The 24,333-nt window shown below is 40.6% G+C and overlaps 1 protein-coding gene across 2 annotated transcripts; it reads left to right on the top strand.

The window, feature by feature from the left end:
• Positions 1–990: 990 nt before the first annotated feature.
• PPM1K (protein phosphatase, Mg2+/Mn2+ dependent 1K) lies at positions 991–24,020 on the top strand. 2 transcript variants are annotated; one of them, XM_043973168.1, is made up of 7 exons: positions 991–1,213; positions 9,906–10,412; positions 11,782–11,882; positions 18,662–18,827; positions 19,147–19,291; positions 20,785–20,919; positions 22,530–24,020. In XM_043973168.1, the coding sequence occupies exons 2-7, from the start codon at positions 9,973–9,975 to the stop codon at positions 22,659–22,661; spliced, it is 1,119 nt and encodes a 372-aa protein (XP_043829103.1). In that variant the 5' UTR covers positions 991–1,213; positions 9,906–9,972; the 3' UTR covers positions 22,662–24,020. The 2 variants fall into 2 exon arrangements, with proteins under 2 accessions (XP_043829103.1, XP_043829104.1); XM_043973169.1 differs by lacking the exon at positions 991–1,213 and adding an exon at positions 1,394–1,499.
• The last annotated feature ends 313 nt before the right edge of the window (positions 24,021–24,333 follow it).

Here is a 24,333-nt window from a genome sequence, read left to right as displayed (position 1 = left end):
CAAATCTGATCCCAAGACTTTGGGATAAAATATTATCTTGTCTTCCGACATCCATTCATTTTTAATAGATTCAAACACACAATTAAGTTTAAAACCCAGCAATTAACATTTTTCTTGAAAAGAAAGGGACAGGAAAACTCCTCCGTTGTGAATGCTAAGCCAACATTATCATTCTCAACCTGATTATTAAAATTGGTGAGCCATCTATGTGAGACTCTAGATGTCTAGTGAACTGGAATTCAAAAGCACGGCCAACTGAATTGTGACTTCACTGAACCACTGGCAACTTCCTAACAATCAGAGCTGTCCAACGCCGTCTCAGAGATTTTAAGTTGGAAAGTGGTTTAGAGTTCATCTGATCAAAATCCTTTAGTTTGCAGTTGAGGAAAGCAAGATTCCCCCCACAAAACAAACAAACAAAAAACCGGTTAAGTGAAGTGCCAAGTTCACAAAAGTAAATAACGAGTCCCAATTTAAACAGAGGTCCTTTCACACTCCAAAGTGCGTCCCCCCCCCCCCAGCGCGCCCCCCGCAATGTACCCCGCAGCCTTCTAGGGGCTTTGTCATTCAAGGTCTTCTTCCAAGACGAGAATCGGGGATGTTTTTGTTAGAATAGATGACAACTACGGTCTCTTGATTCTGAAATACCATCAGACTTCTAGTGAATCGGAGAGTCATTCCAATTCACCCAGAGTATACCAATCCCTGTATTAATTGCTAGGTGACACCGTCCCACAACAAAGAGGCCCGGGCTGCACTTCTCCCTCCCCTCTTTCTTTACAAGGCTTCATCATCCCCACAAGTGTTAGCGCCTTCTCCACTCTGGGCCAGACCCTGAGTGGGTGGCGAAGAATCTCCCTCTCCTACTGGCTGCCTTGTCGTCTCTTCGTCATTTGCAGTTTGGAAGGCTGCTGAAGGGTAAAATAAACTCCAGGGAGGCTCGTTCGGTGCGGGAGCCGTGATTGGTGGTTGCTAAGGCCAAAGGGCGACCCGCCAGCCACCCGGCTAGACCCGTTTTGCCTCAGTGCTGCAGCTGATGCGAGAGGATCGCATTTCTTCTTTGCAGGGCCCGGGATAGGAAGTGTTTTCGAGAATCTCTCCCGGTCGGGGCCGAGCAGCTGTAGGGGGGACTCGGTGCTGCCGAGGTCTGCATCTCCCTGGGGGAGGGCGGAGAGGAGCCCGGCTGCAGCTCGGGAGACTGCGGGACGTCCAGGTGAGAGGGCAGGACGTGCCGAGCCTCTCCGGGCCCAGCTGCCTCGGGATGTTCATTTCAGATTCCGCAGGCTGCTCGGCCGGGCGGGCGCGCGACCGGGGGTGGGGCCTCCTCGCCGGCTTCCCATTGGTCGGCGGGGCGCGGCCGGGCCCGAGCGGCCGCGGGGCGGGGGCGGGGCAGGGGCGTGGCGGGCCCGGCGGAGGCGCGAGGCCAACGTTCCGCGAAGGCAGGCGGGCCGGGGGAGCTGGGCACTGGAGCGCGGGGGCCCCAGCGGCGCCCTTCACGGGTGAGGGGCCTGGGCCGGGGTGGCGGGGACGGAGCCTGGGAGGGAGGCCGGGCCGCCGCCGCGGAGGGCAGGACGTCCGCGGGGCATCCCCGCCGCTGGGCAGGAAGGAGCCCCGGCGGGGGCGCGGCCCTGGCGGCCGCAGCATCCTCCAAGCCCGGCGCGGCGGCCGCCTGCGACCTCCCGGCGGGCCGGGGCCTGCGCCTCCGAGGCCCGCCGCGGGGCCTAACCGCCCCCATCTCCGGGGGGCAGGCCTGGAGGGGGCGGCTCCCCTGGAGGCCCCGGGGAGTTTGGGGGGCGGCTCCCCTGGAGATCCGAAGCAGGGGCGGGGGCGGCTCCCCTGATTGCGGCCGGACTGACGTGGGCAAGTGGCCGGGGCCGCGGAGCTCAGCGGAGGGGAAGGGGAGCAGCATCGCTGCCTTCTTGGGGGGCCCCCCATCGTGGGGGAGAGAGGAACCAGGAATCTGGGCGGGGGTGGGGGTGGGGGAGAGCAGGAGGCCGTCCTGCCCTTGTTTGCATGCATTGCACAGTTTTTAGGTAATTTTTCATTTTTTTCCATAGTTGCCACTTTCCAATGAAGCCTCCTCCCCCTATTCCCCTCCGCACCCCCAGCAGAACCCTGTAGCAAAACCACAGATGGGCCAAATGAGCCCCATTCGTTGAACGTGGGATCGAGACCTCACACCTAGTCCAGGCCCCATTTTTACAGATGAGAAAATCGAGGCTCAGGGGAGACTCATTAACTTGGTTCAGGCCCAGTCTCAGGTGCCTTTTTTGGGGGGCGGGGAGAGCGGAATGTTATAAAATTCACATAGGGATTGTGTCATTTAGCTTATGTGTCAAAGTTTAGAATGTTTCTGTTCGTTGAGCCGAGACTTGTTTTCTGATAATATCTTAAGGAAAATACTCATGTCAATTACAGCATAGTTTTGACCGCAAAACCTAAAAGTACGAGACCGGTCATTTCCTCTTTTCCAGGTAGTTAAACTGCCCAGCCTGAAAACGGGGCCCTGGTGCAGAAGGTATTTGGCTTTAAATCTTGGGCATTATTCATTTTAATGCTATTGAAAATGAAGTGTTTCCGCGGTGGTGAAGGTTCTAGATTTTATGATAGCTGTGTACCCATTTCATCCTTTTAGTGTTGGAGGGATGATCTCAAGCTTAAATCCTACAGCTGTGCTTAAAAGCTCACAAAGCTGCCCTTGTTACTCTCATGGGGAAAATGGGGTAGGGGTTTGGGGTCCTTAGGAATTCCTCTTTAAAGAATTACACCTTCTTGCACACAAAAGCCATTAGAATAAGATTTTAGAGGAAAGGGAAGGGAAACCATGAAGGAAGTCCTTGGACTTCTCATGGGGAGAAGGCACGGCACAGAGAGAGTGGCTCTGAGATACCAATCTCCTCAAGCAGGAGACTGGAAGGTACTTTTATAGAGGACTGATGTGGGGTGACCACCTGACTGTGGATGGTCCTTTAGTGAGGGAGGACCATCCCCCACTGCGGGTGGCTGGAGGAATTGGGTGAGGGGTGGCTGCTGCTCTCCCAAGCCACCTCCTCAGAACACAAAGGAAGCAGCCACACCTAGTCTTATCGCCCCAGGGTTGAGGGAGACTAGAATGAAGGGTGGGGGTCTCAGAGCTAGCACAGTCCTATCTGGTTCCACTTATCTCTCTAGGCAGGTCTGTCCTCTGGTTTAGTTTCTCAAGGAGAAGGTTCTTTGATGTGCCCCAGAGAACTCCTGGGGTGCCTTGGGCCCATAACATTACTTTCTTTATAAGTTCAGAAGAGTAGTTTCTCAGAGCCACCAATGATATTATATTAGGAAGGTGGGGGATGTCTTGATTTGCAAGTGATTTAGATTTAGGTGACTAAGACCTGTGTGAAGTCATCAGCTTCACTTCTCTCCTCCAGAGTCATCAGAGTCCAGTGGCAAGATTTGGTGATGGCCCCTGTTAACCTGGAAATTAAGGAAACAATCAGTATAGGAGAAAATGGTTACATCAAGAATGGTCTGAATTTAGTTCAATTTTTACAGATATCTGGAGAAAGGAGGAAGGGTTGCCTAGTGCCCAGTGTGCCTTTCAAGAGGGGAAGTACATTTTGGGGGAATGTCATTATCCTGAATGACAAATTGTAGAGGAAAGGGAACCTGTCTTGGAGTCAAATGAGTTCTGGGTTCAGATTCATCTGTTGATACTTAGCAGCTGTGTGATCTCAGGAAAGTTACTTCTCAGTCTTAGTTTCCTGCCCCAAAGTGGGATAAGTAATACTGTTGAATATCTACCATAGTTAGTTTGTTCTGAGAATAAAATGAGTGTTTGTAAACAGCTTTGAAAATCTTAGCCATGCAAATGTCAACTATTTCATCCCATTCCTGGATAGCAGGTATCAGTCTACAAGAAAAAAGAAAAATATGCTTCCCTCAATCTGTGCTATTTGCTAAAAAGTTTTATTAATCCTCTTTGTATTTACAGTCATTTTGCACACAGAACCCTACCTTGTTAAAAAAAAAAAGGGGGGGGGCAGCTAGGTGGCACAGTGGATAGAGCACCAGCCCTGGAGTCAGGAGTACCTGGGTTCAAATCCGGCCTCAGACACTTAACACTTACTAGCTGTGTGACCCTGGGCAAGTCACTTAACCCCAATTGCCTCACTAAAAAAAAAAGAAAGAAAGAAAGAAAAGAAAAAGAACTGAATAAAGCCAACTGACAAATTGCATCTGATTTCATAAGCAACATTCAGAACCTGGGTGTGTGTAAGAGGAGAGAAGTGTTGCACCATCTGTTTCCTAGGACCAAAGATCAGTTATTGCAACTAATCTCAGTCTAGCTGCCTATTAATATTTTTATTTATATTGCTCCTGGCATTGTGTGTATTTTGCTTCTTTATTTGCTTTGTTATCCTTATAAGTTTTCCTTTTTTTGCTAGTGTTTTTTTTTCTAAATAAGCTTTGGCTTTTTGTTTGGATAAGTACAGTACCCCACTACACATCCAGTGAGCTTTCTTTTGTAACGAAGAAAACCAAGCAAAATCAACTAGAGTGACTGCTGCCCACAGGGCAAGCAATTGGGAGGCTGCCACTTCTCTGAGGAAAGGATAAAAGTGCATTTGCTTGCCTTTGGGACCGTGCTCGTTCAGCTAAATGGCATTCAGATTTTAGTGTCGTTTTCTATTACATTATTGTCACTCTGCCTATCCTTTTCCTGCTTCTACTTATTTCACTCCTTATTCCAGTTCATACATGTTTTCCAATTTTTAACTAGACTTGTGATGACTTCAGTGTTGTGAGTTCCTAGTGGGGAAACTCCTTTTCCCATTGGAGACCCTGCTTTGAAACCTAGTCTTGGAGAATTACCTGGGGCCAGTGAGGGATTAAGTAACTTGCTCAAGTTACTTAAGTTACATAGCCCAAGTTTCTCTGAATTCCTCATTCCTCATTTCTTTTCTTTCATTCTTTCTTTTTTTTTTTTCAGTCAATTGGGGTTAAGTGACTTGGCCAGGGTCACACAGCTAGTAAGTGTTAAGTGTCTGAGGCCAAATTTGAACTCAGGTCCTCCTGACTCCAGGGCTGGTGCTCTATCCACTGCGCCACCTAGCTGCCCCATATTCATCATTTCTTATATTGCAGTTATATTCCATTACATTAGTGTACCATAATTTGTTCAGCCATTCTTAAGGGCACTTGCTTTGTTTAAAATTGTTTGCTACCACAAAAAGTACTGCTGAGAACATTTTGGCATATTTGGGATCAAATCTTTTGTTGTTTCTCTCTGACTACTTCAGCGTATATTCCAAGTAGGTTCTCTGGGCAAAAGATAGAAAATCTTAGTGACTTTCACATAATTCCAAATTATTTTCCAGAATAGTTGCACAATTCATAACTCCATCAACAACATATTAGTAAGTTTTCCTCCCCCTAATTCTTTTTATCAAATGAATTCAAGTTGCTTGGTGGGGTCTGCTGGAAATATTTTTATTTTAAAGGGGAATTGCTCACAAAATAAAAATACAACATAGATCATGTTAATTTGTGGTTTTCTAAGTCAGTGTGCTATCCAAAGGGACATTTCTATTTTGAATTTGATACCACTGCTTTAAATGATTGAGTAGAAGGGAACAAACCATATGTCACATGGTATCCTAATAAAGTTTATTGAAGAATGTTTTTTGCCATCCATAGGGATCTGTTGTGTGTATCCAACTGGGTGTCTACCAGCTGTCTAGGCTGTGCATAATAAGGCTATAGTCTCAGATAATCTAATATAAAGTGAAACTTCCAAAGGAGTCATTGAGGTTGCAGCACTAAAGATAAAGAAAGCAGAACTCAGGATATTGTGCTAGCACAGTTGGGGGTAGTGGGTTGTAGGGTGTCAATACCAAGTGTGGTTACCTGGACTGCCTGGGTCACCTAGTTACTTGGGCTTTACAGAGGCCCTCGATTTCTGATCAGCTCATGTCGGGCAGCAGCTATTAGGCCAAGTTTCCCTTTATCTTTCCTTTAGCTGTTTCAGTTCTCAAGGGAAATAAATGACCTTGAGGGTGCTTCTTAGGGGAAAACAATGGAACTTCTGCTTGAAAGAGCTTATGACTTTCTCTAAGAGATATGTATACACAGAAGATACATATGCAAATATGTATATACGCACATCTATCCACACATGTACATGTATATATACATATACATTTATGTTTATATATAATGTGTGTGTATATATATATATATATATATATATATATATATATATATGTTACATATATTAGTGCTGACCTAGAGGAACTTCAAAGGGATGTTAAGTTTAAGGAGGAAAAAAAGGCCTCAACATATGAATTTACCTAAGTAAATGTGTGTTCATGTATACATTGTAGTCCAAGTGCTATGAATAAGTTTTTTCATTTTCACCTATGATTCATGCTAATTGAAGTTTCCAAAGGACATGTTTGCTATTTAGGGTTTTTATATGTTATGAAAAGATATATATAAAGTTATAAACCAGACTTTATGAAAATGTATAGAAATTACAATTTGGTTACACTAATATACCCTTCCAACCTTGACTCTTATTGTCATTTTGACTGTCAATTGGGAGGGTAGGAGGTGAATCTATAAAATTATTTTATTTTGCATTTGTCTTCTAATCATTTGGACCATTTTTTTCATTTATCTATTCTTTCAAAAACTTGTTCATATTCTTTTACCACATATTTTAGGGGGTGGCCTTAATACATTTGTATCAATTGCGTGTGTGTGTGTGTGTGTGTGTGTGTGTGTGTGTGTATGTAAGATCAGACTTTTATCAGATATTTGAGCCTCACCTTCTTCACATATGAAGTACAGAGAAGAAAAGAAGGCCCAGGATAGAACCTTGGGGGATAGTAAAAGTTTAACTGGCTGTTTGTTTTTTAAAGAAAAACATTCAGGACATACTTTTAAGTTGAATCTGTGTCATTCCCATTTTCTCCATCACTTTTTAAAATCCAGACCATCTACAAAACAATCAATCAGGCCCTGACTTGTAGAGGAGATGTAAATGCTTACACTGAAAATGTGACTGTCAACTTTCACCAGCCATTTTGGTCTGGCTCTAGCACAGCCCTTGGGCATCTACAGGTAGTGGGCACAACCTGGCTGGTGAGAGAGGCAGTAGAAGAACCTGGAGAGAGCAGGGCCATGAAAAGCTAAGAGTGTACAGGAGAACAAGGTGGTCAGAGGCTTCAAGGAGGTCAAGAAGGATGAGGCTTGAGAAGAGACCATTAGATTTGGCAACAGATCATTGGTAACTCTGGAGAGGATGGTTTCAGTTGAATGATGAGGTCAGAAGCCAGACGACAGAGGGTTTGGAAGAGGGTGAGAGGAGAGCAAGTAGAGGCACCAATGCAGATGGCTCTTTTTCAAGCTTAACCAAGAAGAGGAGAGGAGAGGAAGGCTAGTCAGACAAGTGAACATTTTGTTTCTTTTTTTGAGGATGGAAAAGATGGTAAGTCTTTAAGCAGCAGGGAAAGAACTAGTAGAGTGAATATAAGGGATAGTAGGGATTGTAGAGGGAGCAATTTTCAGGAGAAGTCAACAGATAATAAAATCAAGGTGCATATAGAGTGTTTCAGTTTGGCCAGTCGAAAGACTACCTCCTCATCTAAGATCAGATTAAAGGCAAGAATTATGAGAAAGTTCTGTGTATAAGGAAGTGGATAGCCTCATTTTTTTTTTCAGTGAATGCAAGTACAAAGGATGAAACAATCTGTACTCATAAGAAGCTTGCCTTCCAATGAGAAGCACAGTTATTGTTCAGTGCTGTCCAATTCTTCGTGACCACATTTGGGGTTTTCATAGCAAAAATATTAGAGTAGTTTGCCATTTCCTTCCCCAGCTCATTTTAAAGATGAAGAAACCAAGGCAAACAGTGACTTGGCCAGGGTCACACAGCTAATAAGTGTCTGAGGCTGGATTTGAGCTCAGAAAGATAAGTCTTTCTGGCTCTAGGTCTGACACTATGCCTCCTAGCTGCCCCACACAATTATATGTATATACATATACACATATGCATACATATATACATGTGTATATGTATACATATGTGCAGAATAAATATAAGTTAAATGGTACTTAGATTACTGTAGAAACTAACCACCATATAAAACGTTATTCCTTTTTTTTTTTTAACTTTTTTTTTTTTTTAGTGAGGCAATTGGGGTTAAGTGACTTGCCCAGGGTCACACAGCTAGTAAGTGTTAAGTGTCTGAGGCCAGATTTGAACTCAGGTAGTCCTGACTCCAGGGCCGGTGCTCTATCCACTGTGCCATCTAGCTGCCCCGTTATTCCTTTTTTAAAAAACATTTTTTACTTAAAGTTTTGAGTTTTAAATTCTATCCCTCCCTTCTTCCCTCCCTCCTCCCTTTTCCAAGGCGGTAAGTAGTCAGATGTAGGTTATACATGTGCAATTATGTAAAAGATTACCATAAAAGTCATTTTGTATAAGAACACTGGAAAAAGAAAAAAAAATGAAAGAAAGTGAAAAATAGCATTCTTCAGTCTGTGTTCAATCAACATCAGTTCTTTCTTTGGAGTTGGATAGTCTGCTTCATCATTAGTCCTTTGGGGTTGTGTTGGATCATTGCATTGCTCAGAATAGTTAAGTCATTCACACTTCTTCATCCAACAGTATTGCTGTCACTGCACAACATTCTCCTGTAAAACCTTGTTTCTGTAAGGAAAGTCAGGACTCCAAGTGCCAGGAATTCCCAGTAAAGGAACCGCTTCAGTTGCAGGGGGCAGGGTTGATGATCATTTGTATAGATGAGATGTTTGTAAGTTTGATTCTGTCTAGATAGTTAATTATGTGCAGCCATTCCTCAAGATCAGCTATGCCCCAAAAGTTCATGCAAATCTAACACAAAGGTAAAGTCAGAAGTTTTTAATTTTTCTTTTAAGGTGTTAATGTGCTAATTTTCATAAGCCTCATAATTATATAAGACCTATGTGTCTACATTTGGAATGATTGATAAAAGATATTCCAGTAACTAAGATGCAGTCAACTAAAAATTGGAGTCTTTTTCAGGAGAGATCCTTTTTTTTTTTTTTGTCTATTTAAAAAAAAAAATCTGTTGATATGAGTGAGTCACTTAATCTCTCAGTGCCCTGGGCAACTCTGTAAGTTGTGGAGAAGGGGCCTGCCTGGTAGAGTAATTTTTTTTTTAATGTTTTTTTTTTTTTAAGTGAGGCAACTGGGGTTAAGTGACTTGGCCAGGGTCACACAGCTAGTAAGTGTTAAGTGTCTGAGGCTGGATTTGAACTCAGGTACTCCTGACTCCAGGGCCGGTGCTCTATCCACTGCGCCACCTAGCTGCCCTCTGGTAGAGTAATTTTATGGATATAGGGAGCCCAGGAATGAGAAATTCCCTATATCAGTAAAATCACAAGATCATTCCCTATATCTATCATTTGTCTATATTTTAACGTATCATTTCCCCTCCCTCCTTAGCCATTGTTTCATCCCTCTTGACAAAGAATAAGAAAGAAAAGAGGACTAGGGGGACAGTTCAGCAAAACCAGCCTAACTGCTGTACTCCTTGTAAGAGATTCCATTCCCAGCCTTCTCGAAACCTTTACACAGGCCAGCCCCATGCTTGGAGTGCTCATACTTCACTTTATCCCTTGGAATCTCTGGCTCCCTTAAAGTCTCAGTTCAGATGTCATCTCACATGTAAATCCTTTCTTGATTACCCATCTCTGCCCTAAAGTTACTTGTTTGTGTACATGTTGGGCCCCTTCCCCACCCCCACCAGTAAAAGGTAAGCTACTTAAGGCAAGAATTACCTAAGATGGCACTTGGCACATAGTAGGTGCTTAATAAATGCTTGTTGAATCACTACTTATAATTGCTTATAATATCTATTTCTCTCTTCCCTGCCTAGTTGTATCATTTTCTTGAAGACATTCTGTCGGTCTTTTCTTTACCACCAAGTTCTTTGGAATCGAGTTATGTCAACAGCTGCTCTAATTACTTTAGTTAGAAACGGAGGGTACCAGGTGAGAAGGAGAGCTCTGTTGACATCACGCCTGCTGCAGGATGACAAAAGAGTGACCTCCGCCTGCCACAGCTCCACCTCTGAGCGAAGATCTTCTAGATTTGATCCTGACTGCAGTGGGCGTCCGGCTACATGGGACACTTTTGGGATCTGGGATAACCGCATTGATGAGCCAATTCTTCTCCCACCAAGCATCAAGTATGGAAAGCCAATTCCCAAAATTAGCCTGGAAAATGTGGGCTGCTCCTCTCAGATTGGAAAACGGAAAGAGAATGAGGACCGGTTTGACTTTGCCCAGTTGACAGATGAAGTCCTGTACTTTGCAGTGTATGACGGACACGGTGGAGCTGCAGCTGCCGACTTCTGTCACACACATATGGAAAAATACATTATGTATGTACATAGGCTTTCTTTCTGGCATCCGGCAGTGAGGGAGGGAGGCCATTATGGGCTTTTGATTCAGATTGGAGACATTTGTAAATCCCTTTTACGGAGTATTGATACTTTGCTGTATAAAAGTCTTTGCAGTAAAAAAAATAGCAGCGAGTGACAATTGCATCTTGTCAGTCTGTGGGTAATGATAGAAAAAGCAGCTGCCATGGTCTGTTAAAAAAAAAAGTTTATACACACACACACAGAGAATTGTCACTTTCTAAGAACTGCAGCCCTTTCCCTCTTCTCCATGGAACTCTCCTTTGTAGCAAAGCAACACAAACCCCAGCAACTACATTTGATCATGTATGTGGAATACTGTTTCTCAACTGAGTGGGAAATGTGTTTTCCCTCTTGGAGCTTAGCTTTATGGTCTGCTTTTTAATGAGATTTTTAGAAATAATCATTTGAGCTTCAGTTTCATTGTAAATATTGGTCAAGATTCATCATACGTGGGGCAGCTAGGTGGCGCAGTGGATAAAGCACCGGCCCTGGATTCAGGAGTTCCTGAGTTCAAATCTGGCCTCAGACACTTGACACTTACTGGCTGTGTGACCCTGGGCAAGTCACTTAACCCCCATTGCCCCATAAAAAACAAACAAACAAACAAACAAACAAACAAAAAAAGATTCATCGTACGTGCTTTATTTGTATCCATTTTAAACGGCCTATATGGCTTTGAATTGTAGGCAGTAATTTCGAATTATTCTAACACCGCTGTTGTGTGGATGGTATTAGTAGAAGGGAGATTTACTTCAGTGTAGTCACTGGAATCCTAATAAATAAGCATACTTGCCTAGTTATCCTTGAGAGAGCGCTGAATAAGAAGGGAAAAGTCCAGGTGAGTACCCATAGTGTCTTCATAAATGAATATATAAACCAAAAGGTTTACAGAAACGCACAGGTCAGCGAATCGCCCTTTCATTTTGTAGATAAAGTAACCTGAAGCCCACAGAGGGCAAACAATTGGCCCAAGATTACACAGGCAGTAAGTGGGAGAAGCAGTTTCTGAACCCAGATCCTTTGGCGCTCTATCGAGCTGCTTGTGTTTGTCTTGCTCTATTGATACTGTAATATAAAGGCCTACGCTCCATTGCGTAGTTCCTTTGGCTTCATGGTAAGGATTGTTAGGAGGATAATATAAGTTATCAATGTGGAAGTATCTCAGATTATCAAGCACTAGATAAATGTGATTGGTGGTGATATTAAAGAGGAAAAAAATTGTAATAGTTAAATCTATAGAATTATTTGACCTAATATCATAAATGGGAACAGGTATTAAAAACTGTAAAATGATCATTTGTTTTTGGCTTTTTTTTTTTAAACAAAGGGATTTCCTTACTAAGGACAAGAACTTGGAAACTGTATTGACCAGTGCTTTCCTAGAAATAGATAAAGCATTTGCAAGGCATGCACACTTATCTGCTGATGGTAAGTAAAACATCCATGTCTCTTTGGGGCTCTGGAGGTGGCTATGGACCAGGATGCCACTTTTTTAAAAGTTTGATACTTCAATGTTAAAATGGACTTTTAATTTTTTTTTAATTTTTTTTTTTTTTTTAGTGAGGCAATTGGGGTTAAGTGACTTGCCCAGGGTCACACAGCTAGTAAGTGTTAAGTGTCTGAGGCCGGATTTGAACTCAGGTACTCCTGAATCCAGGGCTGGTGCTTTATCTACTGCGCCACCTAGCTGCTCCAAAATGGACTTTTAAATAGGAAGTGATACAATGTAATGGAAGGAATCCCTTTGAGCATGTGTTGAAATCCAAACTGATGGATTATTTGTACTGCACTTAAAAATTGTCCTGAAGTTTTGTATATGTAACATTCCATTAAACTTTTTTTTTTTTAAGTGAGGCAATTGGGGTCAAGTGACTTGCCCAGGGTCACACAGCTAGTAAGTGTCAAGTGTCTGAGGCCAGATTTGAACTCAGGTCCTCCTGACTCCAGGGCTGGTGCTCTATCCACTGTGCCACCTAGCTGCCCCTCCCATTAAATTTTTAAAAATTTACTTCTTGAAACAACTTGTTAGACAATAAAGTCTGATCCTCATTGGAGAACTTGTTTTCTCCCTAAAGGACTATTGCTGGGGCAGCTAGGTGACGCAGTGGATAGAGCACCGGCCCTGGAGTCAGGAGGACCTGAGTTCAAATCTTGCCTCAGATACTTGACACTTACTAGCTGTGTGACCCTGGGCAAGTCACTTGACCCCAATTGTCTCACTTTAAAAAAAAATAAATAAAAAGGATGGGTAATTGGCTCAATTTCAAACAATTGTGTTTGTTCCCAGTATTGGTCATGTCTAATAGGCCATTCTGAAAGTAGCTAAACATTTTAGAGTAAAATATTTAGAAGACAGTTTAACAAGGGTATGTGATGCCATATCACAAAACAGTGTTGAACTTATCCTCAGTGATAGATTTAGGGCTAGAAGGACCTTAGAAGTCATGTACTCCAGTCCTTCATTTTACAGATGAGGGCACTGAGACCATGGAGGTGAGGTGCACAAGGTACACAGGCAAAATTTGAAGCCTAGTGTCTGACCCCAGAGCCAGTGTTTTTCTGCTGTGCGCGACTGCTTAAATCATGATATCAAATGTAACAGTGGATTAGAACAACTAAAGATGTTCATTTGGGACAAAACCTAGTAAGTGTTTAGCTTTATAAAATAATAACTTTAAAGTAATTCTTGAGCAAGAACTTCAAGATAAACTATCTTAAAAACATTTTTAAGAGATGGCACTCATCAGTTGGCAGGTACTTGTGCAGGAAGTGTAAGTTTATAACTATACAGTTTCAAATTAAGGGCACTCTGTGAAGTCTCATCATGGTGTGTGAGGGGACCAGTTGAACAGGATCTCTGGAAGTTTATGCCTCATTGGACAGGCTTGTAGGATAGTCCTGGCAACCACTTGTATATCTTTTTCATGTAACAGCCTGGTTATGTTCCAAATGGCTCATTGCGAAGGGGTGCCTGGCTTCTTAATAGGAATGTGAACATATGAATAAGTAGAAGTAACTGAGTCTTAACAAATACTACTTTTTAAGACCTTTTAGGATGGTAAGTGTGATGGTAAGTCAGTATCAAATGAATTGCCTGATCCAGATAAGAAGTCTGCTCAAACAATTTGTTCATACACATTAGCTTTGTGTTTTCTTCCCTTTGAAAAAACTACAAACTGAGAAGTGCTCTATAGATTGACTGAAGAATCTGCTGGACTGCAAAATATCAGTAGATCTAGCCAAAATGGAGCATTTTAATCATGTGTTTGGAATTTCCTGAAATAGAACTCTGCTAGTAATATTTCACCAAAGTAAGGGGGAAAATCACAAAACCTCTTCTTTATATTGTAGTTCTTTAGCCACAATTCTTGAGGGAATTTCCTGTTTGCCTCTGTTCTTGTTATTTGTGGTAGGGAACTTGTACTTGTACTCCATGAACCCTTATAAGCTGGGCTTTAGTGGGAAGAGATCTGATTAAAAAACATTTTGTCTCAGGTGAAGGAATCTGGTGGTTTCTAGTTTCCTCCATTCCATTTGACCTATTAGTGAGATGACTTATAGAAATGATTTAGCTAGTGTTAAGAACATATGGCAAGATCTTACTCATTCAGTAATATTATTAGGGTAAAAACCCGAGAATTTTCCCTTTATGTTATGTTATACCAAAATATGTGTGTATATCAATTTGGTTTCAACATATTTTATGATTTTTTTCTGTGACTATAATAATTTCTAGAAATGTATTCAAATCCTAGGGTTTGGGGTTTGGGTAGAATTGAAGTGCTTTTGAACTTTTTTTGATAGAAGGTATGGCAGTCAAATTTGGTTCCTTAATTTCTGAAACTTCAGTTCTGTAGGCACAACCCATCACTCATATATGTGATTATCTTGTGTTGGCTTTAATCAAAGGAAAGGAACATCAAATTTTCCTTGGCAGATTGCATTTGAATCTGCCATTCAATCAGTTGCCTTGCCTTTCATTTGTTAGTAGAAGTTTTTGTAGCATTTCTGTTTTCATGATCCAGTAACATTTAGAGATAGAATAATGACAAATACAAGTTAGATTTCAGATATACTGTTTGATTAAAAAGCAAGTAAGTACTTAGATTTAGTACTCAGTACTGTGCTTATATTCACATTTTTTGTTCAATCATTTCCCTCATGTCTAACCCTTTGTGACCCTATTTTGAGGTTTTCTTGACAAAGATACTGGAGTAGTCTGCCATTTCCTTTTCCAATGGATCCATTTTGTCAGATTGTCAAAGGTTAAGTCACTTGCTCAGAGTCACATAGCTAGGAAGGATCTAAGGCTGGATTTGAACTCAGATTTTCCTGACACCAAGGCCTAGTGTTCTTTCCACTGCCTCCTGTTCTTAGCACATAGCAAGCTTTATTTAGCTTTACAGAAATAGTATTTTTTTTATAATCTAGGAGTCACAATTTTATTCTCAATTTTCACAGTAGAAAGGGGTCTTCTAGGTCATGTAATCTAAACCTTACCCACTGGATGAGTCTCTTCTATGGCCATTCCAAAAATGAAGGATAAAAAGTGAAGATGATTAAAACTTTTGTGATTTCATCACCACTTCATAAAATACATGGATTAAAAATGTAGTTTTAAATAGAGGTTTTCTGCTTTACATTTCCAATGAAAACTATCTTGTTTAAAAAAGCTTGGTCCAAAATTAATCAAGGTTGTTTTTCAATTAAAAAAAACCTATCATTATGAAATTGATCCTTAATCAGTCTCTTTAAACAAGCCATTTCATCTTCTCTAATGTCCCTTTAATACTAAAACCATATTTATCTGTTGGCTTCTACAATGTACAAATTATATAAATATCAACACATTTATATAAAATATGTAAACTGCCTTAATGAAATTGTAAATCATTTACTTGTTACAGGTATTTCACCAGAGATAATATTTTTACTATGAGTCCACTTTACTTTTTTCAATCTTATTTTATCTTTCACTTTAATATTACATTTCTTTTAAAAATAATTTTTATTAATATCTTCTTTTTGCATTATAATTTCTCTCCATATCTTGCTCCTTCCCCCTCCCAGAAAGCTATGCATAACTGATTGATACGTTGAAAAAGTCTGCAAACATGTGCAATATATAATAATTGCAGACCTCCTACCTCTTCAAATGGTTGGGGTCAGGGTGTCATGTCTCTTTTTTTCAAGCCATCCTAGTTCTTTATAATTTTTCAACATTTACTTTGGTTTTGTTTTGTTTTTGTGGTTATTCTTCCCATTTATATTGTTGTAGTCACTATATATAATGTTTTCTTGGCTGTGCTTGCTTTCCTTTGTATCAGTTTATGTAGTTCTTCCAGTACTTCTCTATATTTCATTATATTTATGTACCACAATTTGTTTAGCCATTTTCCAATCATTGGTCATCTACTTTATGATTCTTTGTCATCACAGAAAAGTGCTATTATTAATGTTTTAGTGTATAGCATGATATAACCATTTTATCAATGACCTCCCAGAGTACAAGCCTAATAGTACAATCTCTGGGTCAAAAGATATAGACATTTTAGTAATTTTATTTGCATAATTTCACATTGCTTTTGTGACATTTAAATAGTTTGAGAGAGATGATTTTTGGGTAATTTGATAATTTTTAAAAGGTCAACAGGTTTAATAAAGGGATGATCATTTGACTCAGACCAAAGACAGTCATGGTGACCGACTCAATTTATATACCCTTCAAAACAGTAGGTGGTTCATCAAACAACAACAAAATCTAATTGGTTAATGTGATTTGGAGGTCAGCTATATTAAACTGAAGGACTGAGTATCTCTTGGACAGGGAAAATATCCCTATCCCCTATCCCTAACCCCCTATCCCATTTTCCCCATGACATAACCTACTGTTCTGAATTAATCCCTACTCCCTCCCTATCAAATCCCTTGTGTTAAGGGGAAAATAGATGAGGGTTTGGGAAAGGGGATAAGATCATGTTAATGCTTCATTTTTTTTTTTTAAGTGAGGCAATTGGGGTTAAGTGACTTGCCCAGGGTCACACAGCTAGTAAGTGTTAAGTGTCTGAGGCCAGATTTGAACTCAGGTACTCCTGAATCCAGGACCGGTGCTTTATCCACTGCGCCACCTGCTTCATTTTTGTGGATTTTCTATTTTGGTTTATCTTTACCTGCTTTCGCCTTTAACTAATAACTTTATAACCACAATTTAGATTTTAAACACAGTTTAAATAGTAATTCCTAGTAATTCTTAGTAATTCCTCTTTAAAGAATTACACCCTCTTGCACACAAATCCAATTAGAATAAAATAATAGTTTATTTAGGGCCTGGGGAAAGGAAACCAAGAGAGAAATCCTTGGACTTCTTCTCATGGGGAGAAGGCATGGCACAGAAGGGTGACTCTGAGATACCTATGTCCTCGAGCCTGAGAGAGGCAGATACTTTTATAGAGGACTGATGGTGGTCTGATGAGGTGATCGTCTGATCTCCCCTATTAGGGGAGGACCATCTCCCACTGGTGGTGGCTGGGGGAAGTTGGGTGAGGGGCAGCTCTGGATCTCTCAAGCCATCTCTCTGTTCCTCAGGCCACAAAGGCAGCAGCCACACCCAATCTTATCTCCCCAAGGGGTGGGAGAGACTGGTTACCTGTGTCTGTCCTTTGATTTAGTTTCTCAATGAGGAGGTTCTTTTGGTTTATCCCAGAAAACTTCTGGGGTACCCAGGGCCATAACACCTTGGATAAATATTGCCCTTTTTTTGGTGAGACAACTGGGGTTAAGTGACTTGCCCAGGGTCACACAGCTAGTAAGTGTCAAGTGTCTGAGGCTGGATTTGAACTCAGGTCCTCCTGAATCCAGGGCCAGTGCTCTGTCTACTACGCCACCTAGCTGCCCCAGTATTGACTTTTTAAAAAGCTGCTTTCCTATTTAACTCATTACTTCATAATAATCTTTACAGCAAGGCTCACTGAAACTTTAGGTTTTTACCAAAACCAATATTCTTTTTCCTGACAAAGAGAGAAGACAACATAAGGGAGACAGTATTAAAGGTGAAGGAAACTAAAAGGAAAAGGAAAACAAAGCTTGGATTACAAGAGAGGAGAGTAGTGGAATTTAATTATCATTGTGTTTAATCTGAGGATATTAATAATTTTGCAAAAAGCCTGGGGCAAGGTAGCATCAGGTATTTTAGACATATAATCCTGGGTCTCTTTTTGATTAACACTGATCCTCTAAAAATTGGAGGGATTAGACTTTTTCGTTTTGATTTTTTTGTGTGTGTGTGTGAGGCAATTGGGGTTAAGTGACTTGCCCAGGGTCACACAGCTAATAAGTGTCAAGTGTCTGAGGCCGGATTTGAACCCAGGTACTCCTGACTCCAGGGCAGGTGCTTTATCCATTGCACCACCTAGCTGCCCTGAGATTAGACTTTTTAAACAGAATGATGACTTGTACTGTCAGGTGCTAAATTGGTAGGAATGTTCTAGAAAAAGTATGTTGGGGCCTTTTGTTCATAGGACAGTTTTTATTAATAGCATTTGATAAAATGATAAAAGTTGTATCAAAGCACTGTATAAAGGCTGACCTGAACATGCAGATTTGATTCTCTTTAGTATATTTCACCTTAACCCATTATTACGGTTTATATTTTAACAGGGCCAGACTGAAGTATGGGCCGTATGAGCCTTAATGATCTCACCTATGAGAGAAAAGGCCTCTTTTGGGCCCAAATGGGCTCATGATAGTCTTACCCAACCTTGTACTGGTTTATCCAAGTACCCACATGCATGCTATTGGAATTGGAATTTTTGGATACTGAAAATAGCTGAACTTTGAGGGAGAAGGGATAATACATTGTAATATATAACAGGTTTTCTTCCCAGTTTCAATTTCATGCATTATCTCTACAGGGACCCTTGTTTTTTGGGTTTTTTTGCGGGGCAATGGGGGTTAAGTGACTTGCCCAAGGTCACACAGCTAGTAAGTGTCAAGTGTCTGAATCACTTAGCTCATGTATGCTTTCATTTCTTTCCTTGTTTTTGCACAGCTCCAGATAAGTTAGCATGCCATGTTTCTGTAATTATTTGGCTTATCTAAACTGTTTTCAGCAAAAATGACCATATATATGTATATGTATACATACATATATATACATGTATGTTCAAGTGATCCCTCCCTAATTTATTCCCTGTATGTGCTATTTGCAGGCACTTTAATGGCCTCTGGGACCACTGCAACAGTGGCCCTGCTGCGGGATGGTATTGAGCTGGTCATCGCTAGTGTTGGGGATAGCCGTGCTCTCTTATGTCGAAAAGGAAAGCCCATAAAGCTGACCACAGACCACACTCCAGAGAGAAAAGAGGAAAAAGAAAGGTATTGCCTCCATTGCTTTGGGGTTTTTTTGGTAGAAATAACTGTTTTGCATTTAAATAAGTCTTTCTCCTAAGTTGAATGATGGCCTTTGACAAATGGTAAGCTTTTTAGAATTAATTGAAGTAATATTAATTAGCCTTCCCTTTTCATTAGCTTTTTTTTTTTTTTTTTGCGGGGCAATGAGGGTTAAGTGACTTGCCTAGGGTCACACAGCTAATGTCAAGTGCCTGAGGCCGGATTTGAACTCAGGTCCTCCTGAATCCAGGGCCAGTGCTTTATCCTTTTCATTAGCTTTTACATTTTTTTTTTTCATGGAAAGGATCAAGAAATATGGTGGCTTTGTAGCATGGAACAGTTTGGGACAGCCTCATGTGAATGGCAGGCTTGCAATGACAAGGAGCATTGGAGATTTGGATCTCAAAAATAGTGGCGTGATCGCAGAGCCTGAAACAAAAAGAATTAAGGTGAGAGACTGCTTGATAGTATGAGAGGTGCATTCATTGGCCTGAAACAGAGAGAAATCCAGTAAGAGGTTTTCCAAGAGTATGAATTTAAATAAATGCCTGTGTTAAAAGAGAACAGAAAGGACTGAAATTATTTAAAGAAGAGGTACTTCTTTGTGGCCTATGTAAGGAAACAAGGACACATGTATTCAGTTTCCCAAGGGTGTTTGCTTACATATATTTACTTATTGTTATTTTAACAAAGGTTGGGTCCTTGTTAATAACAGTCTCCAGGCTGGCAACCACTTTTAATTTGGCTCAACGACCATATATTAAGTATCTACTTTGTGCCCAGCATTACTGGTTCAACAAACACTATAGTCCCTGCCCCGAAGAAGCTTGTTTTCTGTTACATAAATTTGCATTCTTCCATTGAATCTTCTCACTGTCAAGTCCTAAACTCAGTCAGACTCCTAAGTGGAGGAAAAGGCCCAATGGGAGGGGACTTGGGCCTGTGCTGGCATTAGGGCGTCCAGAAGCTCACTCCCAGGACTGCTAAGACATAATCTCTGATGAATCCCAGAACTGCCACCATTAAATGTCTAGTCCTGAAATAAACTCATCAGTGAAGGGAAAGGCATTTTAATTTAAAGAGGGTCGTTAGCCTGGGTCACCAGGTCAGTCATCTGAGGACATGGACGTCCATCAAGAAAGCTTACAAAAGAGTTTTTATATATTCAGAAGGAAAGAGGAGGGGACAGGGGAGTGTGTGTGTGTGTGTGTGTGTGTGTGTGTGTGTGTGTGTGTGTGTGTGTGTGTGTGTGTGTGTGTGTGTGTGTGAGACATGAGGAACAAGGCCTGGTCATGAGGCCTCAGCTGCCCTTGTCAATCCAAGCAAGAAAACTCATTTCATTCTGGTTGTTTTTACTCTTTAATGAGGAGGCAAGAACACTTGGGGGTCTCTTGATTGCTAGCCCAAGCTAGTTCTGTTTACAGGATAAATAGTGAAAGATTCCCAGGGCAGGATTCCAGGGTAGAGCCGAGTTCAACCTACCTGAGACTAAATTCCTGATGCTTTAGAAGGATGGGGGCTTCTGTTCCTGTCAGGATAGCCTTTGGACTGAAAAGGGAATATTACATTTGATGTTAACAATATTACAATGAATTTTCCTGATGCTTCTCTCCAAGAGTAAAAAAGACTTTTCCTATCTCCCTGGGAACCCCTGACAGACTTCTGCGGGTTGATGAGATCTCTTAGAGATACCCCATGTAGTACTGCTCCAGTAGAGTATAGGGCTGGGGTGTTCTCTTTTTTTCTTCCTGGAAAGATAGATATTTAATCTCCTGCCTTCTCAGTTATATTGTTTCCATTGCTGTTAAGGAATATAAGTGTATTTCATAAGAAAATTACTATAATTTTGGCATATAAATGGCTACTCAACAACAAATAAAGTGTGTCAGTATTCACTGTCATTCTCAAACAAGCTGCTAATTGTGTTTGGGTTTATTTATAGCTGCAGCATGCTGATGATAGCTTCCTGGTCCTCACTACAGATGGAATTAACTTCATGGTGAATAGTCAAGAGATTTGTGACTTTGTCAATCAGTGCCATGATCCCACTGAAGCAGCCCATGTTGTAACTGAACAGGTAATGTGGCATAGTGACTTTAGTTCTATTTTCATGGAAATTATTTGAGAGTAATTACATGAGATGGCTCACATTGGATGTCTCAGCGTAGAACAGAAGAGCTTTATGTTTTTATGCCAGGAACTTCTGGTGGGGAAACCCCCTAAACCATCCTAGCTGAGCCACTCATACATAACATAACTTCCTCGAGCTCGTGCCTTGGCACTAAGAGGTAATAAAGACATCATATGTCAAAGGCACAACTTTAATCCACTTCCCGTTTCTCTGACTGCCATGCAGGCTCTCAAGAACAGAAAAATTCTCTCATGTTTCAGTTTAATCTTTTCTTTCCAAGATTACTTGTATAAATTATATAGATTTTACCTTGATCATAGCTCTTATACATAAAAGCATTTTTTCTTTTTCCATGTTTTAATTTCACATTTTGCTTGTTTAAATTTTAGATATATAAGAAATTTTAGAACTCCTCTAGTCCAGTTCCTTTAGTTTATAGAGCAAGAAACTAAAGCCCAGAGAAGTTCCAAGTAATTTTCCCAAGGTCACACAGTGGCAGAATCAGTACTTAGAATTCAATTGAAATGACTTGAGTTCTTTCCACTAAACAAACCATACTATCATCCTTAGGAAAATTCTGTAAACTAGTTATGTATACCATATGTATCAATTACTAAAGGGGATCACTGTACAATAAAGTGTGTACGCGATTCATTAAAAATTCTATTCTACTAGGGGGCAGCTAGGTGGCACAGTGGATAAAGCACTGGCCCTGGATTCAGGAGTACCTGAGTTCAAATCTGGTCTCAGACACTTGATACTTACTAGCTGTGTGACCCTGGGCAAGTCACTTAACCCCCATTGCCCCACAAAAAAAAAAAAAACCAAAAGACAAACAAAAATTCTATTCTACTGTAATATAGCTATGAATTACGTAAAACTAAGATACTGATTTTAGAAACGTGTATGAAATTGGAACCATGAACATATTAGTGATTTCCCCACTTAGGAATATGTTAATGGATATGTTTTGGGAGCTCATTCAAAATACACTAGATATATATATCTAAACAGTGCCAAACACCTCCTGTACTTCTGAATCGTGTAATATTTAAATTAATTCGACAATCGAGTTAGAAATGCCCAAAGTCTAGTTGTATACTCCTTGTCCCTGTATTAGAAAAATAACCCCCTACCTTAAGACTGACCTTATTATCAAAGTCATCTGGCAGTCAGGGAGTGGTCATGTAGTCTAGTGTGAATAGCACTCTATTGAGAGTTTCTGCATCCACTCCGTACTCTCGTGACCTTGCACAAGTAACTTGGCTTCCCTGCATCTGTTTCTCCATCTGTAAAATGAGGCAGTTGGATGAGGTGGCCTCCGAGGGTCTCCTGATCCTTGATGCTGTCTGCTTCTGATCTGCTGTGATTCTGTACCACCAGTTATCCAGTGGCTCAAAAGTCGCCATAATGTTTGAGAACAATTGAAGCAGTGACTGACCTTAGAGCTGCCAGTCATCCTGAGAGCACATGTCTATTTAAAATGTTGTCATGGTTGTTACTCCTCTGTTCACACTGTAATGCCCTGTTTGTTTTTCTTCCACCAAACGCCATAGGCGATACAGTACGGTACAGAAGATAACAGCACTGCAGTGGTAGTGCCTTTTGGTGCCTGGGGAAAATACAAAAACTCTGACGTCAGCTTCTCATTCAGCAGAAGTTTTGCCTCGAGTGGACGCTGGGCTTAGTAGCTTGTGTCAAATGTTTCTCTGCAATTGATGTCTCCTGAGCATTATAGGAAACCGAACTAGATTTCAAAAAGAAAAGGACCGGTACCACGATCATCTTGTGACTCAATAAATTAGTGCCTCAGTTACTTTTAAGTATATTATCCATTTCCATGTATTGTTCATAAATACCATGGTTATCATTTATAAGCTCTAAGTCAACTTGTTTGGCATAACAATATGGATAATCAGACTTCTGTGAGTCCATGTGTACAATTTTTTAAAACGGCAAGAAAGGTTTTGATCTGTTAACCATTTTATTTTTCAGACTACTAGGCAGCTCTTGGTTTTCAATGATGATTTTTGCGGCACAAGATGAAACCTAACTTTATCATGTTTCTTTGTTTATTTGGATGGATTCTTGGTTTTCAGGGGGGTGTGTGTGTGTATGTGTGTGTGTGTGCGCGCGTGCGCGCACGCATGCGCGTGAGTACATGTGTATGTTTTAACAATGTTATATGTACACGTTGCTTTTAAAAATACTTCACTAATTACAAAATATTAATTGCAATAAGTACAGAAAATTCAGGCCTTCTCACAACTGCTTTTAAAAATTCTGGCCCCATAACTAAACAGTTGCAACTGGGGAAAAAATGGAAATGATTCAAATTTAAAATGATTCAAATTGAAAGTAATGGGATATTCCTAATGATGAAGATGATGATTGTTATTATTTTAAGATATCATAAGCCCAGTTACGTCTTTATGAACAGTGGGCCTGTGTTTTTTAAAGTTGCTTGTTTCCAAGCATGTTACTTGTGTACATGGATCTCATAATCATTCATTTTCTTTCTTATGGGTGAGGAAGATGCACAGTATATATTTCTCAATCTAGGAAATACTTGTACAAAAGGTCCTTTTGCCAGAAGAATATAAAAAGAATTACTGAAGGTTTTAAGTACTGTACATAAAATTTTCTGCTTTTATCTCTTGTTTTATATATAAACTATATTAATTTTTATATTGAGGATAATTTTTGTGGGGAAAAGTGATAACCTCATAATTATGACCTAATGGTGGCTTACTTTTGCTCTTTTCTAAATTAAAGTTAGAGCCTTAGTCTAAAGCATAAATCATTAAAACTTTCTGCCAAAAATCCTGTTTGCTGTATGATTTGCTAATGTCAATTTATACCCCCACTTCCCCTTTTGCTGTCTTCTTTTGGTCAGTAAAATTAGCAGAAAGAAATGGATTTCATGATCAGCTATGATAGACTTGGCTGTGATAGACAATTCCAGGGGACTCATGATGGAAAATGCTCTCTGCATCCAGGAAAAGAACGGTGGAATCAGAATGCAGATTGAACCATACGATTTAAACTTTTTGGTTTTTTTTTCCCTTTTGTTCTGATTCTTTCACCGAATGACTTATGTGGAAATATATTTAATGAGATTGTACATGTAGAACCTATATCAGATTTCTTGCCGTTTTGAGGAGGGGGGAGAGAAGAGAGGGAGGGATGAAAATTTGGAGCTCAGCATCTTATAAAAACGAATGTTGAAAACTGTCTTTACATGTAACTTAAAAAATAAAATACTATTAAGATTGAAAAAAAACTACCAGCGCGCACGTGCGTGCACACACGCGCGCACACACACACACACACACAAATAAATAATACATCTCCTAGCCA

This window comes from Dromiciops gliroides, chromosome 6 (genome assembly GCF_019393635.1).
Source record: "Dromiciops gliroides isolate mDroGli1 chromosome 6, mDroGli1.pri, whole genome shotgun sequence".
Classification (NCBI taxonomy): domain Eukaryota; kingdom Metazoa; phylum Chordata; class Mammalia; order Microbiotheria; family Microbiotheriidae; genus Dromiciops; species Dromiciops gliroides.
Note: the sequence above shows the minus strand (reverse complement) of the source record. Positions and strands in the feature narration are given on the sequence as shown.

Coding starts and splice junctions, on each gene's coding strand:
- PPM1K (XM_043973168.1), top strand. CDS start 9,973: ATGTCAACAGCTGCTCTAATTACTTTAGTTAGAAACGGAGGGTACCAG. Junction 10,413..11,781: donor CATATGGAAAAATACATTAT/GTATGTACATAG, acceptor TTTTAAACAAAG/GGATTTCCTTACTAAGGACA. Junction 18,828..19,146: donor AGAAAAGAGGAAAAAGAAAG/GTATTGCCTCCA, acceptor TTTCATGGAAAG/GATCAAGAAATATGGTGGCT.